The following is a 16,511-nucleotide window of genomic DNA, read 5'->3' as shown; positions in this document are numbered from 1 at the left end:
ATGCCTCAGGGCCACAGGCTATATACGCGTTGCCCACACCTGTTATAAATAATTGGTATTTTGTTTCACACTCATTCCAGTTTCAGCTTGTCATCTGTTGTTCATTACCAGTCTATTTGTCAGCGGTCAGCTGCACAGGCACTCTGTCCGACAGAATCACAGTGCTGTAGGTGTTTTTTGAGTGTACTCATGTGAGACAGGTTTTTTTTTTTTTGTATCCATTACTTCACCCTGGATCAGTGGCTTTGGAAACACCTGCTATCCATTCATGGAACAGCATGCATGCTCAGCATTGTGACCTCCTTCTTAGAGACAAAAATGGGTTCGAGGGGAATGGGGTAGCTCACTAGACCTTGAAGTTCTGCCAATGAGTAACAGAAGATGTATGAGAAGTACAAAAGAGGGACAAAGCAGGCTCTTTAGTAATAAGAAGTCACTGGAGCTTGAAGGCTGACACCACCAACATGTTAGTCCAGGGAAGGTTGTAAGGCAGGATGGGCAGAAGCCTCCTGGCTGGCAGCAGTCACAAAATTGTGATTTAGGATTAGAATCAGGAGATGGAGCCTGGCAAAAACAGTCCATTCATTTAGCAGTGTTCTAGCTGTTGTTTGTTTGCTTAGATTTCTCCCCCCATGGGGACTAAAAAAACAGAAGCATATAATTTAAATAAACAAATACCAAAGAGTTCAGTACACCACATTTTGGGCCGAACCTGGAGCCATTGAGCTGACTAACTCAGGGCCATGGTCTAAATGCTAAGGACCAAAGTCACTTGGGCTGTTGTCCTTCTGCTCATGCCAAGAGGCTCCTGCTTTCTGGGCATACGTGCAACAGGAAAGGAATCAGCTAGCAGATGTGTTCCCAAGGATTCCCAGCCAGTGCTCAGAGGCTATGGCTGCTTCCAGGCATAAACTGTATTTGCATGCAAATCCCTGAGCAGTTCATAAATGCTAAGAGCTGTGTGGCTTGAACCATGAACCTCAAGGCCTGACAGCTATAACTTAAGAGTTGGTGTTCTTCACAGGTACAGAAAGGAAGAGAACCCTGCAACATAGGCCCCTTGCGATAGATAGACAGACAGACAGACAAGCCAGGCACCAGAATAAGCACAAGGAACCTAATTTTGTGGTCTTCTCTGGTGAAGTATCTTATTCTGCCACATTTCAGGCTCCAGCAAATACTACATCTTAAGCCGTTGCTCTAGTTCTTAGCTCTAACACCTGTCCTCAGAGATGCTGTGTTGAGGAAAACACAATGTAATACTGAATTAGAGTACAGTGGTTCACAACTGTAGCCTGGTTCTGACAGATAATAAATAAAAACTGGAATTTGCATATATTTTGGTTTCAGGAGTGTTCAGAGCAGTTAGTTTTGGTCCTGGGGAAACCAGCCCATCTGAACACATACTGACTCAGACAATTGGTCCATCAAGGACAGTATTATTTACCCAGACTTGTAGCAGCTCTTCAGCATTTCAAGTAGAGATTTTACATGTTGCCAACTACCTGATAATTTTTTGACTGGAGATGACAAGGTTTAAGCCTGGGCCTTTTTGCATGCCACACAGATGCTCTAGCATTGAGCCTCACCCCCTCCCCAACCCATGCAGGATTATACTGCTTTGTGTTTCTGATACCAACAAAACAACAGTGGCCTTTGCCAGATGCCTGTTTTAGATGGCATGAATGTGAATAATATATTAATGTGTTGCAATTTTTTTTAAAAAAAAACCTGTTGCTATCAGTTTCCCATTTAGTTCCTCCTTTGAAACCCAAATCAGTAAGATTTGTTATTTACAAAAACATCTGTAGGTCACAATGTACAGCATGACTTCGTAATAAACTGCATGACCATTGCTGATTGTTTAAAGGAAATATTGATATAAAAGCCAGAGGGCTGGACATTTTGTGAAGGAGCCAGTAAAGGACAGCTACAGATCAGTAAATCAATCTATCAGTCTATATTTGGTATGATCATAGATCAGCCAGTCATCAGCACATCTACGTACAGGAAATTTTTGAAGCCACATAATGAGTTAAGTTCAATAGGATAGGCATAATTTCTTAGATTCATATATTAACTAGCTTCTTCCTTGTTGAACAAACTGAGGTGCAAAAATTGACTGCCTTGGAGAGGATTTAGTTAGAACAATCTGCTAAGAGGAGGGAAACATAAAATTAACCAGGTCTGCCTGAAAATATTATAAGATTGGAGTTATGTGTGTTTGGATGTTCCTATACAAAGAATAGTACAATAACACATGATTGACTATTTCAACCCTGTCCAGTTGACATAGGCAAACACATTGAGAGTAAGGGGATACATGTATATTTTTCTCTTCCACAAGAAATGAAGGGAATATCATCTTAGTTTATTACAGTTTCAAGACCAGAATACAGTATAAACATAATATGAAAAAATAAAAACAGACATAAATGAAGGGAATAACTTTTAAGGAACCTGGGTGATGGCTCTTTGCTATTTAGGGAATTCTAAAACATAGAAATAACTCTTACTCAAGCAAGGATTTTACCATGATTCCATACCACCAGATAAGACTGTGTGTGTGCTCTGTCTACTTGAAGGGGCTTAATCCCAGATTTGCTGTTTAATTATATCTTTGGTTCCCATAAATCCAAGATAGCATAGGGCTGGACGAGTAAACTCACAGAAAGGTAGCTTCTCCTCAAGAGCTCTTACCCAGCATGAATGAATATTTGCTGAAAGAATTAATAAAGTTAATCCAGAAGGGTTAAAGTTTAAACCAAAACATATTGCCTGATACCAGCCTCGTGCTTCAAACAGCACCAGCCCTGACTCTGCTTTAAGGAGGACTTTAGGAACCCAGTGTCGAACCCTAAATATGGATCTAAGAAATTTAGATAGTATTGCCTCCAGGGAATAGAAATCTTTGTATAAACATATTGTGTGACCACTGCCAGTATATGAATTGAGAAACCACCTTTCCTGAAAGACTTTGCATGAGGAATATATATGACCCTTTTCATAAGAAGGAAGGAAGGAAGGAAGGAAGGAAGGAAGGAAGGAAGGAAGGAAGGAAGGAAGGAAGGAAGGAAGGAAGGAAGGAAGGAAGGGAGGGAGGGAGGGAGGGAGAGAAAGGAAGAGAGAGAGAATCTTAGGGTGGGAATATCAGTGTGGGCCATTTAAGCTTTCCACTAACCAGTTGACTAAAAAACTGTGCCAAAGTATTTGGTAAAGGCCTGGATTGTGGTCTTTTGAAAAATTGTTAATTATTCCTCCTTACAATATAGTCAATTCCTAGGAGGGCTCTTCTAAGCCCTAATTCAGAGTGAATATAATATAGCCATGTCATCCTTATACAGTAATTTGGGAAATGGTCCATTTGGTAATCTAGGAAGGTGGAAATCTGGGCTAGTAAAGGCTTGAGCCATTGGATTAATATCGAAATTAAATAACAGATCAGTAAAGGTTTAGCTGGAGACAGGGCAGTGGGGAGTTCCAAGGGAATTTATTTATTTATTTATTTATTTATATATTTCGATTTGTATCCCATCCTTCCCACCAAAGTGGCTCAATTGTCTTGTACCAGCCACTTCCACCGTCCAGCGGATTCCTAATATTGTAATGTCCAATCCAAACCTTTTCCCATTTGATATGGAGTACATTCCTAAAAGAGGGTAGCTTTCTTTCCATGCATTCTGTGGTTTCCTTGCCCTTCTGGTACCTCAAACAAGGCTTAATAGGTGAAGACAGAGGTCTCTTCAGCAAATGGAGGGTTGGCTCATGTGTACAGCCCACTGTGTGTTTGAATAGTCCAGGTTACTTGCCCCAGGAGATCTGAATCTAATGCTGGTTGCTCCCCCGTCAGCTGTCCATCAAGCTAGACTGCAGATGCCTCAGAGCTATGCATAGCCTCTGTTTGCACTTCTTCTGATTCAATACCTGGGTTTGTGCACTCAGCCAGATATGATATTCCTCAGAGTCAGAATCCCAACAGTCAAAAGGGTCTGTGACCGTCTGTGAGTGCTCTCTGTGCACCTGTTCTCTGCTGTAAGTGGAGATAGTTGCTTTTTTGTGTTCTCTCCTCTGGAATAACATCAACAGGAAATTTTTAAAAAATTATTCTGTGGAAGCTATTTTTAGGGCCTTCATGTTATAAAAAAGACAGATCCCTGCACTCTTACTACAGTTATGCTAGCATTCAAGAGTATGTCTCTGCTTGTTTTCAAGCACTACAGAAAAGGTGTTGCTCAGTCAGTCTTTGTTACAGCTCACAAGACATACAGAAGCAGAGTTAATTAGCCACATAAAATCTCTGTGCATGTCAGTTGTCTTAGTATATCTAACGTAATCCATTTTAGTATATCTAACAGCTATGTGTAAGAGTTTGAGTAAATTATACACAGTATGTTATTTTGGCCTGTATTTTCATTGCAGAAAACAGAAACTTAGCTACAGATACAGTAGTTGTTTGATTGATTCCCACCAATAAAATTTTAGGAGCTTTCTGCTCAGATAATAGGGGTTTTTTTAACCTACTAACACAGGTTCTAATAAATACAAGTGTGTCTGTATGTAAAATCTGTAATTAGCATAATATAACCAATGGTTCAAATCAGGGACAAAATCTATAATTAGATGGAATGCTTTTGTGTCTTCCTGTCAACAGTGCAGGTGATAACATGTTAAATTTAGCTGATGGAAACTCATGGGAGTATTGTACAGTTAATGTTGATAAATAACATGTATATTGATATTGGATCATTGGAGCTTAATTGAATAGAATGAAGAGCACACTCCATGGGCTTACAGAAAAGATGGAGTCAGTTATGTTGGAAATGTGGGGACCTATCCTTTGATGTTGTATCTGAAGTGCTGCCTCAGAAGTCTGATTTTATGTGGACATAAACTTGGACCAGATTAGAGTTAACTTGACAGCAACGTAGGCATGTGTTGTATCATGCCGTTTTCAAGAAACATAGGGGAAATAATTAAAAATGTTAATTGTGGCCAGTTTGTACTGCATGAGTATTTGCTAGAAATACTATGACAATCAAACAGAAGTTTTCCTTGAGTTTGGTAATCAGTGTTTCACCAATGAAGAGTTCTTAATTATGTTACCCTTTGAGATGCTGATCAGTTTCTTAAATTTGCTTAAAAGTTTGGGGGTTTTAAGCCTCTGAGCTTCCTATTTGATGTTTCACTTGAGTTTCTGAACTGACAGAATTTCATAGTTTGTGAACACATCTTTTATAAATTCAGAACGTTAAATGCAGTTGCACTAATTCAAAATGGAACAAGAGACATATTGATCTTCCCTTCCCACACAGTTGCACTTCAAATCCCCAGTAAGTTTATTTCCATATCAATGGTACACAATCCATCTTTCATCCTCCATCATCTTCTGAAATGAAATGGCTCTTTCTGAGCAGCTTGTTACTGAGGTTTCCAAACTACAGCATTTACAGTGCAACTTTGCGAAACAGAGATCTGTGGTTATACAAAGTAGGAGTCCAGTAGCACCTTTAACACCAACGAAGTTTTATTCAGAATGTAAGCTTTCATATGCATGTATAATTCATCAGACAATGGAATGGGGTACAGTGAGCAGAGCTACTTACAGGTGGTGGGCAGTGGTTAAGAATGCAAAGTAGTACAAATCTAGAATCCAATGGCAAATTTTGTACCACTTTGCATTCTTAACCACTGCCCACCAGCTATAAGTAGCTCTGCTCACTGTACCCCATTCCATTGTTTGATGATGTGTGCATGCAAACGAAAGTCTACATTCTGAATAAAACTTTGTTGGTGTTAAAGGTGCTACTGGATTTCTACTTTGTTCTACTGCTTCAGACCAACATGGCTGCCCACCTGGATCTATCTCTATGGTTATACAGTTAAAGTGAATCATTGGGCTCCTACTTGTATCTTAGCTGGAGGAAGAAAGGGTCTCTAGCCCTTTTCACCCCCATTGTTTCCTCCCCCATCTGCTATTAGTCCCTACTGAGGGGAAAATAATGGGTATAAGGTTAGTACTTTCCCCCTACCAAGTCTAATAGTGGTTCTTGGGAAATGATTTCTACTGAGAAAAAAAAAAGTAATACTGGGGAAAGGTACATTTGGAACCTCCCTCCAATTGCTGTTTGATTTTGAAAATACCATTGAGAGATTCAGTGATAACAGTTCTTTCACATCTTATCTTGTGCATTTATTGAAGACTTATTAAACCATTTGGGCTTAGTTGATAGCTGCTCCACAAACGGGAAGTTTGAAGGACATTGCTGGTACAAAACCACAGGTTATACTGAATACTGGTTATACTGAATATTGCTTTTGAAGCACCTTAGGATTCTGGGGAACTGTTGTGAACAGAATGTGAACCTGCTCCACCACTTTGGCAAATATTACTGGTCTTACCAAAATTCTTTTTGCCTTCCTTGAAATTCTTCAGATGCTTGGCCTGTGGGAAACAAACCAACAAACTTGGTCTAGAGTCTGTTTTAACTTAAATAAAAACAAGCTGGAGATATGGAGGGGAAATATCCTGAAAAGATCCAGATAGTTTTGTCAAAGATTGCTTTTTGGCTTACCACAGCATTGTTTGAGAACATTTATCTGAAAGGTATTCTCCAAATTTGATTCTAATTACAGTGCAGGAAAAATTTTGGAGGCAGCTCTCGTTGCAGGAATTGGTTTGGTTCCTGCCCTTGGAATGTTTGTAAAATAGGTATTTATATTTGTAATTCTCTAGAAAGGAATCAGCTGTAACATCAATACTTGTATCATGAACTGAGGCCAGAAAAGATTTTAGTTTCAGTGAATAAGGACAACTGGATCTGCAGAAATTAGATGTATTTTTTTTCATCCAGAAGGGCTGACCATTACCAAGTAAAGCTGAGCACTGTTGAGTCCCATTGATTTCCATAGGAGACCTTCAATTAGTGCTCAGTGAATGGGATTTAAACTGAGTTTAACTTTGGCTGGGTTTTGCTTATTCTTGTAAGATTCTTGGTAGGTTAGATTGACAAACCTCTTTATCACAATTTGTAAATATTTGAGCAGGATGCCTTGTGATGAGTCATTGGATTCTTTCATATTATCAACCTGATTCATGTCTCACTGCAGCTAAAGTACTTGAAGCTAAGACTACATTTGCTAATTATAGTAAATGGAGTGATGACATAAAACCAACAAAATTAGGTCATTGAAACCCTGGATCTTTACAGTTAATGCATGTGCAACACTGAGATTATCAGTTGCAACTAAATGTAGTGACCACAATTTGGAGTGTGTTTAGGTCTAATTACAGTCATTATAGATTTAAGAGACCACAGTTTCTAGGCAGGTTTGAGTTCTAAATACTTATTAAGCAAGGGCCACAAAACAAGTCAAGTGTTTAACCTTGGCATTTGGGGAAAAAAAAGTACTGATATAGTGAGAGAGGTTGCTGTTGGTAAACAGAAAACTCAAAGCTGAGTTTTAAATGCATAAACTATCTTTTTTTATGTGAACCAAACTGTGACGGACAGGGTGACAGACAGACAGTCCTGCCTCAAGAAGTGAGACAGCCAGCCCTGCTGTTTCACACCTGAGCCTATGGAAGAGCTGCTCCAGCACTTAATCACTTTTAAAAAGGAGGGGAATGGAATGCTGGAGGGAAACAGGAGTGGAGTTCTGTTCAGCCTCAGGGAGAGTGATAGTTTGGGTCTACTTCAGCAAATGGGAGCTCTGCATGGTAGTTAGGGTTGCCAATCCCCAGGTGGGGGCAGGGGATCCCCCAGTTTGGAGGCCCTCCCCCTGCTTCAGGGTCATCAGAAATTGTTGTGGGGAGGAAAATGTCTGCTGGGCACTCCATTGTTCCCTAGGGCAGTGGTCCTCAACCTTTTTGGCACCAGGGACCAGTTTTGTGGAAGATGATTTTTCCATGGACTGGTGTGGGGGGGGGGAGGGGAGAGATGGTTTCGGGATGATACAATTGTGCACTTTATTTCTAGGAAGATCACAAATACAACCCCCCTCCCCACACACCATTTTTTCACTTTTTTACTTTAAATACAAAAATACTTAAAACATTAACAGTCTCGCAAAACTTTGTTGCTGCTGCCCCAGAGCTGCCTGGAATGGGGAAGTCTACAAAACTAAATTGGAGCAAAGAGCACTCTACACAAGCATCATAGTGCTCCCCCAACCCCGTTCAGGTGGCTTCAACTTTCCTTTGCAAACAGAGGGGCAGGGAGGAAGATCAGCTCTTGTGCAGCCTGGTTGCCAACAGTCCATGGACCGGTACCGGAGGTTGGGGACCCCTGCCCTTGGGAGACTAATTCCCATAGGGTATAATGGAGAATTGATCCATGGGCATCTGGGGCTCTGGGGGGCTATTTTTTTGAGGTAGAGGCACCAAATTTGCAACATAGCATCCTCAAAACACTCCCCAAGTTTCAAAAAGATTGGACCAGGGGATGCAATTCTATGATCCCCCAAAGAAGGCTCCCCTTTCCTTCATTATTTGGAGTTCAATTGTGCTTGTCACAACCTTGCTCTTGGCTCCACCCCGAAAGTCTCCTGGCTCCACCTCCAAAGGCTTTGAAGGGTGGAGCCAGGAACAAGGCTGCGACAAGCATTATTGAACTCCAAAAGGAGTTCCAGCCATCACATTTAAAGGGACCTCACACCTTTTAAATGCCTTCCCTCCATTGGAAACAATGAAGTATAGGGACACCTTCTTTGGGGGCTCATAGAATTGAACCCCCTGATCCAATCCTTTTGCAACTTCGAGGGTATTTTGGGGAGAGGCACTGGATGCTATCCTGCAAATCTGGTGCCTCTATCTCAAAAAACAGCCCCTTAGAGCCCCACATCCCCACAGATCAATTCTCCATTATACCCTATGGGAATTGGTCTTCATAAGGAATAATGGAGTGCCCAGCAGACATTTTCCCCTCCCCCCCCCGCTTTCTGGTGACTCTAAAGCTGGGGGAGGGCCTCGAAACTGGGTGATCTCCTGCTCCCACCTGGGGATTGGCAACTCTACACAAGATCCTTGTACTGTGGTAACATCTGCTGCTTTAGCAACATTTAAAAAAATCTGCACAGCCACCTGCCTGCTCACTCTAAAAACACTTGGTAAGATTTAGAAAAGGTGTTTTGGGGAACCATGGCACCCACAGGCACCACGCTTGGGGGGCCCTGATATAGAGTATCTTTGAAAAATATATTTTCTTGCCTTCTCAAATGGTATAGTCTGTTCTACCCCAACCCACCCCTGCACTTCCTACTGCATGTATTGACAAGTTCTGACTTTGGTGTGGAAAACAGAGTTCCTGTTGATGTGAACCAATTTCTCTCCCTTCTTCACCTTCTCAGGCTTTCATCGGGGTGAGGAGATGACATTATTTGATCTTGGCTGGCTAATATTTATCAATAGATGCAAAATTATATTTTAATATGACCAGTGATCCAAGCATATATGCTTTTATCTGACGTTTAACTAAAACATCAAGATATAATAGTGCTCTAGAAGTTTCTGACAGGGTTTGCTGTAGTCATTGCCATCTTGCTCAGAACAAAGAGGGAAGGCCTGCTCCACTCTTTTAATGGATATGTTTTTATACACAGCTAGAAGGCAGGATGCTTTTGCTGTTCTGACATTCTTTATTTGATGAGGTGCATATGCTAATATGGAGATACAGTAGTAATAGTAAGAATTTGTATGAAGTTTCTTTCTAGGGAATAAGTGATTCAAAAATAGAAGTGAATGCTGAGATTTTTCCCCTTAAGCAGGAAACAAATGAAAACTGAGCACAAAGGGGATTTAATGACTGTTATAAATGAAGTCAATTTTGGTTTCTAGAATCTGAGATACTCACAAAAGGATTTTTTCCTCTTTCGTATCCATCACAGTTGTGTGATAAACATTGTACATTAAAATGCCATTGAAATCAAGCTGGGATAAGTGATGCTTATCATGTGTTTTGTACTATACCTGAAAAAAAAAATCCTAGCACAAAAAGGCTTAATGGTTTTTGTTATCCATTTTTATCTTGTTAATACTTCTGCCCATCAGTCACTCCAAATACAGCATCTGGAACATCAGAGAATCCATTTGTGTCCTGAAATCTAAATAATAAATGAATAACATTACAGTCCCAATCTAGAATCCCATATACACTGGATCCCATATACAACAGAAGCTCCTTTTTCAGCATGGGAAAGGAAAGGTCCCCTGTGCAAGCACCAGTCTTTTCCGACTCTGGGATGACATTGCTTTCACAACGTTTTCATGGCAGACTTTTTTATGGGGTGGTTTGCCATTGCCTTCCCCAGTCTTTTACACTCCCCCCCACAGCAAGCTGGGTACTCATTTTACCAACCTCGGAAGGATGGAAGGCTGAGTCAACCTTGGGCCGGCTCCCTGAATCCAGCTTCTGCTGGAATCAAACTCAGAGTTCAGATCACAGTACTGCAGTACTGCTTTACCACTCTGCACCATGGGGCCGCTCCTTTTTCAGCATACTTCCTCCTAAAAAGGGACAAACTACTTTGGGTCTTATGTATATACTCATACCACATACTGATCATGTGAATGTAAAACACATATGTCCACTCTGTGGTTCCATATTTATATACTCATGCCACATACGAAACATGTGAATCTACAACACGTATGGCCACTCTGTGGTTCCAATCTGCTAATCTGCAGGATTGTTGAATCTCTTTATGAGCATTTCCATATCTTTTTTTAATTTTCTGTTACCAAAACCTCATTATAAATAGTTCACAGAACAGCAAGGGTATGATAGGTATATATATTTGTGCTGACAATAATTGAATGCAATAAGAAACTTTTAAATAGATCATAGTACAAGAGAATAAAAGTTAATGGCTTATTCCTGTAAAATTAAATTATTGTATGGCATTGTGTGTGGTGTAGCCAGGAGATCCTAGCAGCCTGAAGCTCTAGCTCTTTTTTAAAGCATTGTGCAGTGAGCTAGGCTTATTTTTTTTTGGGGGGGGGGGCTGGGAGAGCTGTGACCAACCTAAGGTCACTCAGCTTGGTTTCAAGAGGCGGAGGGCAGAACTGAACCTTGTTCTCCAGATTAGAGTCCATTGCTCTTAACCGCTACACCATACTTGCTCTCCAGCCTGTAAAATTAGAGGCAGTTACATAGCTCCCCCCTTCTGATTGCATATACAACATGAAACAGAGAACTGGTATGGCTTTCAGCTGTGTTTTTGGAAGGGGGTCAGTGGATTGGATCCTGTTTTTCCATTCCATTAATAGTAGCACTAGCCCTGACTTGGATAGCTCAGGCTAGTCTGATCCCTTCAGATCTCGGAAGCTAGGCAGGGCCGTTCCTGACTAGTATTTGAAAGGGTGACCTCAAAGGAATACCAGAGTCTTGGTTTAGAGGAAAGTAATGGCAAACCATCTCTGAAATGTCTCTTCTCTAAAAGAACTCACAACCTAGTGGTGCACAACATCAAAAGAGCTAGAACTTCTGGTTGCCAGACAATCTTAGGGTCTCTAAGATTGTATGTCATACAATTAATAGTAGTAGTAGTAGCAGCAGCAGCAATAGTAGTAGCAGTTTTCTTCACAGCAAAGAGCCTTCCACTTCTTGAACTGCTGGAAGGCTCCCTGCACCAGAAGAAAACACTGTCTTTAGTGGAATGGATCCATGAGATCCAACCCAGCATGGTGGAGTGTATATGGGGAAGCAGTGTGATTCATCCATAAGAAATATTCAAGTGAGGGCTATTACTAAAACCCCATTTCCTGACAGCAAAGTAGCTGTTTAGACCAAATATGGTTGTAGTTGTGATTGCTAATTCCCTGCAGTGTTATTCTCCCTGTTTTGAAATTCTGGATGCTGACCAAAAGCACAAATCCCCAGCTTTTTAAAAGGTCATGGAAGAATGCTGTTACTGACAGTGGTATTCATGGTTGGCTGCATGCAGACTGTGGCCATGGGATTTCCAACTAGATACTGGGGCCTGCAGTAGATTTTGACAAGTTGGTCACACAGTTTGAAAGATGAAAAAGTATATCATTGTTGTCTTTGGTGCAGATGAGTAATGTGACGACGGAGTATTGTCTGGACATCATAAGGAAGTTTGAAGTTTCAGAAGAAAACAAGAGTCAGAATGTTCTGGGCATAGAAGGTAACATCTTTTACTGTCAGCTGATCTAGATCTAGAATCAGTTTGTATTGCTGTTCTATGCATCCAATTAAAATTCGGGGCATTTTAAATAGATGTGAGAATATGGATGTGCCAGAAATTTATACTGCTACCAATAGAATTGGTTTTCAGTGCAATCTCTGTTTAGCTATGGATTTTGTGATCAAGATAGTAAATATATGCATGTACTTCTTGTTCCTAATGCAACAGCTGGGTCTTCATGTACATTGCTTTGTATATAAAGCAGAAATCCTGTCTATCAGCTGTTTGGGTGGTAGCAAGGGGTGGGTCTGGATTAAATTCCTTGTTCCTTGCCAAACAGCAGGTTTCAGCTTTTTACTAACGACAACATGTGCTCAGCCTTAGCTGATGGAACAGAACTTGCTTATATAGCTCTATACTAAAACATTTTTCAGATTCCAGACACTAAAAGATGGAATCTAATTTTCAGGATTGTCGTTTAGTTCATCCTGAAAGCAATGCTGACAACCTGCATTGTCCTGTTTGCTAGTGGAATGATTTTGTTGATGGGAACTGCACTAGACAGTGTTGCGTAAATCTGCACATTGGAATTGGCACAGTGAAGCTCTCTAGGGTCGGAGAGAATTTTTCTCACTGATGTCTTTCCTGAGAGCTCAAAGAAAACTGGCTGTCTGAAAACAAGCTTCAATAGGCTTAGGAAGTTCTGGAGATTTTGTAGTTTATCTTGTCTCTTATTTTATTATAGAAGCTTTTGTATATTGTTTTGTTTGAATCGCTTCTCTTTTGTGTGGGGAAAAGTTCTTAATGTCTAGTGCATTGATCTTCAGATGGTCAGTCGAGATCCATATGAAGGTTTTAGGAATCTTACAGCCAATATTTTTTCTTTGTTGTTTGAGTTTCCCTTTTTTAAAAATGAAAGGGAGGAAAAGGATGACGCTGGTAAAGGAGGATATTCCCCCTTCTCTTTTTGTTGTGCAGAAGGTGTTGTGAGAGGTACAGACTTCTCATCTCTGCATGACAAGCTGTTTTACAAAACGTCCTGCTTTTTAATAGTATATGAAAGATGGCTAGCTTTCTTGCATCTCATTGCCCCAGGGACAGAAATTGGTTCAAGTGGGCAGCCGTGTTGGTCTGAAGCAGTAGAACAAAGCAGGAGTCAAGTGGCACCTTTAGACCAACCAATTTTTAATCAGAACGTAAGCTTTTGTGTGCTCTCTTAAGCACACTTCATCAGATGAGGGGCTCAGGTATTGATCAGATCACAACTTTGATTCCTGCTTTGTTCTGCCCTTTATGTTGTTGGCCTGGGAAAGTTTTTAAAGCTGCTGCATTTTTTGAAGTTACCAAATTTCTATTTGAAGGCAGTTACTGTGCCTGGTAGTCACAGAGCATCAATTCACATTACTGGTACAGGAGATTATATTATATTATCAGATTATATTCTGAATTAAGTGGCAGAGGAACATTGGAGTCAATGGAAATGATTTTGGAAGATCTATTCATGCTTCTTCTGTTTCCTTTTTCCTTTCCTTCTCTTTCCTTTTTCCTTTTGTTCCACTGAGGAACTGCTCTGTCAGGAAGTTGTTTCTAATGCTTAGCCAGAAACTTTTTTGATTTAATTTCAAACTGTTGGTTGTAGTCTGACCTTCCGGGGCAACAGAAAACAATTCTACACCATCCTCTAAATGACAACCCTTCAAGTACTTGAAGATGGTGATCATATCACATCTAAGTCATCTCCTCTTTAGGTTAAATATGCCCAGCTCCTTCAACCTTACCTCATAGAACTTGGTCTCCGGACCCGATATCATCTTCGTTGCCCTCCTCTGGACCCATTCCATCTTCTCTATATCTTTCACTTCATGTAATCTGGACACCATACTTCTGTTAATACAGCCCAAATTGCATTGACCTTTTTAGCCACTGCATCACACTGCTGACTCTTGTTCAGTGTATGGTCCACTAAGACCTCTAGATCCTTTACGCACATACTACTGCTAAGACAAGTCTCCCCCATCCTATAATTATTCATTGGATTTTTCCTATTTGTTATTCATAAAGTAGTAAATTAGTAGATTTTTAAAATAGGGGTGTTAGTAAGACATGGGTTAATGACCTCCATTTTTAACAGCTAAGCAGTTTGTCTACTGATGATGAATGTGATCCACACCACTGGAGAGCAGATGTGTTATAACAGTTAGAGTGATGAACAAGGACTGTGAAGATTCCCATTCAGACCTTCAATCAGCCAAGGCTGATAGGGTGACTTGGGGCAAATCATGCACTCTTGGTCAAGCCTATCTCACAGGGTCCTTGTGAGGATAAAACTGGGAGGTTGGGTGATACTCATATGCTGTCCTGAGCTTCTTGGAGAAAGGGTGACATAAAACATCATCAAAGAATGATAAAGCCTGTTTATGAACTATCTAATTTTGCACTTAATATGCCTCTGTGCTTTTTCTTAAAGGCTTTACCAACTTCATGCGCAGTCCTGCTTGTGATGTGTTTAACCCCCTACACAGCGAGGTGCATCAGGATATGGATCAGCCTCTTTGCAATTATTACATTGCTTCTTCTCACAACACATATCTAACTGGAGACCAGCTACTCTCTCAGTCCAAAGTTGAGATGTATGCCCGAGTCTTACAAGATGGTTGCCGGTGTCTTGAAGGTGTCCTTTCTCTCTTAATTTGGGGTGGATATTGTCAGAGGTTTGACATTAAATTTATGAGTTAATTCCTCCGGATAGCAAGCCATTGTCAATTATCTACATGTTGATAGATAGACTTAAATAGGTGTGTATTAATATTTTACCCGTGAATGCTGTAAGTTGGAAATGCAGCACACCCTGGACTCCAGGTTGCTTGGAAACATCACAGAGGAGGTTTGTGGGCCTTCTGAGGTACCTGGATGACCACTTGGAAAACAAGATGCTAGGCTTAATGGACCATTGGTCTAGTCTTACGGGGTTTTTATTTATTGAAAAGCTGACAAAATTGGATAGCCTGGTTTAGAAGAAAGATGCTTGAGAGAAAATATACTTCAGTTCTTTAAGTATTTATGCAGCTGCCAGGGTGAAAAAGGTATTTTTTTTACCCTGTCCCTTGAAGGAATGTAGGAAGGGAAATACCTTATTAGGTCATTTTGACAAAGTAGAAAAAAGAACTGCTTAACCACTACTCTGTCCCCCCATGTTCTAGAAGGTATGACAGGCAGTACTGATTATATTAGAACCATAATCCCAATGCAACGGCTCCTTTGTTGCTGAGTCTTCTCTTGGGCAGTTCAAAACCTTGTACATGCATGGGAACACATTTTGTGGCAAGGATTATTATTTTTTCACTAAAACACTTGAATAAAATGAGTGATTTCCCACCGAATTTGATAACCTTTGAACATACTCCCCACCTCGCTTGATATAACATTCTCTCTATGCTCATATAAAGGAAACCCCCATCCCCCCAAAAAAACTAGTACAGTCCTCTGACGCAGCGTATCACTTCTTTCTTTCGGGCCTTCTCCTCTGTGGCCCCGAGCTTATGGAACCAACTTCCAGAGGAAATGCGGGCCCTGCGGGATCTTGAACAATTCCGCAGGGCCTGCAAGACTTTCCTCTTCCGACTGGCTTTCGATGATGTAGAAAATTAAGTACTAATGATACCGCCATCATAATAAAGAACAAATAGCAATAGCATTAGCACTTTTATAACTGTAATTAATTTTAAATCTATTAGAATTTTAATGTTGAATGTAACCTTGTTTTTATACAATGGAATGTTACTGTTACTGTTAGCCGCCCTGAGCCTGCCCCGGCGGGGAGGGCGGGATATAAATAAAATTATCTAATCTAAAATTATCTAATCTTCTTTTTCAACATCATTGTTGGTCAGTAGAAAAATATTGTTGATTATGACATGTACACCTAGGAATTTTGCAATTAGGGGGGAAAAGCCCTCCAAGGAAGGCTCATGAGCTGAAAATATACATTTCATTAGAATGCAGTGTAATTCTTCAGAGGGCTTGCTTAAATAATACTGCCTTCAAAGACTACTGAAAAAAGCTGAAATAGTTCTTAAAATAGCATCTGCAAAGATCACTTATATGCAAATCTAAAACGTTTTCCAAGAGCAACTGAAATAAAATATGCTTTCTATATGCTTTGAGTGAATTCCTTTTGCATTTCACCAATTTAAGCAATAATACTGATGATTTAAAATAGTAAAATGACTTGAAAACTCTGCTTACAAAGCAAACTGTCTTCTTAGATTGGGCAATCACTCCACCTCCAGTCTGCCATGAAAACGTCCTGATGTGATGTCACCTTTACTTTAAACTCTGTTTAGGACTACCTTTTGAGGGAGCTGCAT

At 40.4% G+C, this 16,511-nt stretch overlaps 1 protein-coding gene across 1 annotated transcript in view; it reads left to right on the top strand.

The window, feature by feature from the left end:
• The window catches only part of PLCH1 (phospholipase C eta 1), a 165,010-nt gene that overhangs the window by 82,760 nt on the left and 65,739 nt on the right, over positions 1 to 16,511 (top strand). Inside the window, exons 6-7 of the mRNA XM_060242369.1 lie at positions 12,051 to 12,144; positions 14,612 to 14,815. Coding sequence (XP_060098352.1) covers positions 12,051 to 12,144; positions 14,612 to 14,815 — 298 coding nt within the window. The remainder of the gene's footprint in view (positions 1 to 12,050; positions 12,145 to 14,611; positions 14,816 to 16,511) is intronic.

This window comes from Heteronotia binoei, chromosome 6 (assembly GCF_032191835.1).
Source record: "Heteronotia binoei isolate CCM8104 ecotype False Entrance Well chromosome 6, APGP_CSIRO_Hbin_v1, whole genome shotgun sequence".
In the NCBI taxonomy this organism is placed as follows: domain Eukaryota; kingdom Metazoa; phylum Chordata; class Lepidosauria; order Squamata; family Gekkonidae; genus Heteronotia; species Heteronotia binoei.
Note: the sequence above shows the minus strand (reverse complement) of the source record. Positions and strands in the feature narration are given on the sequence as shown.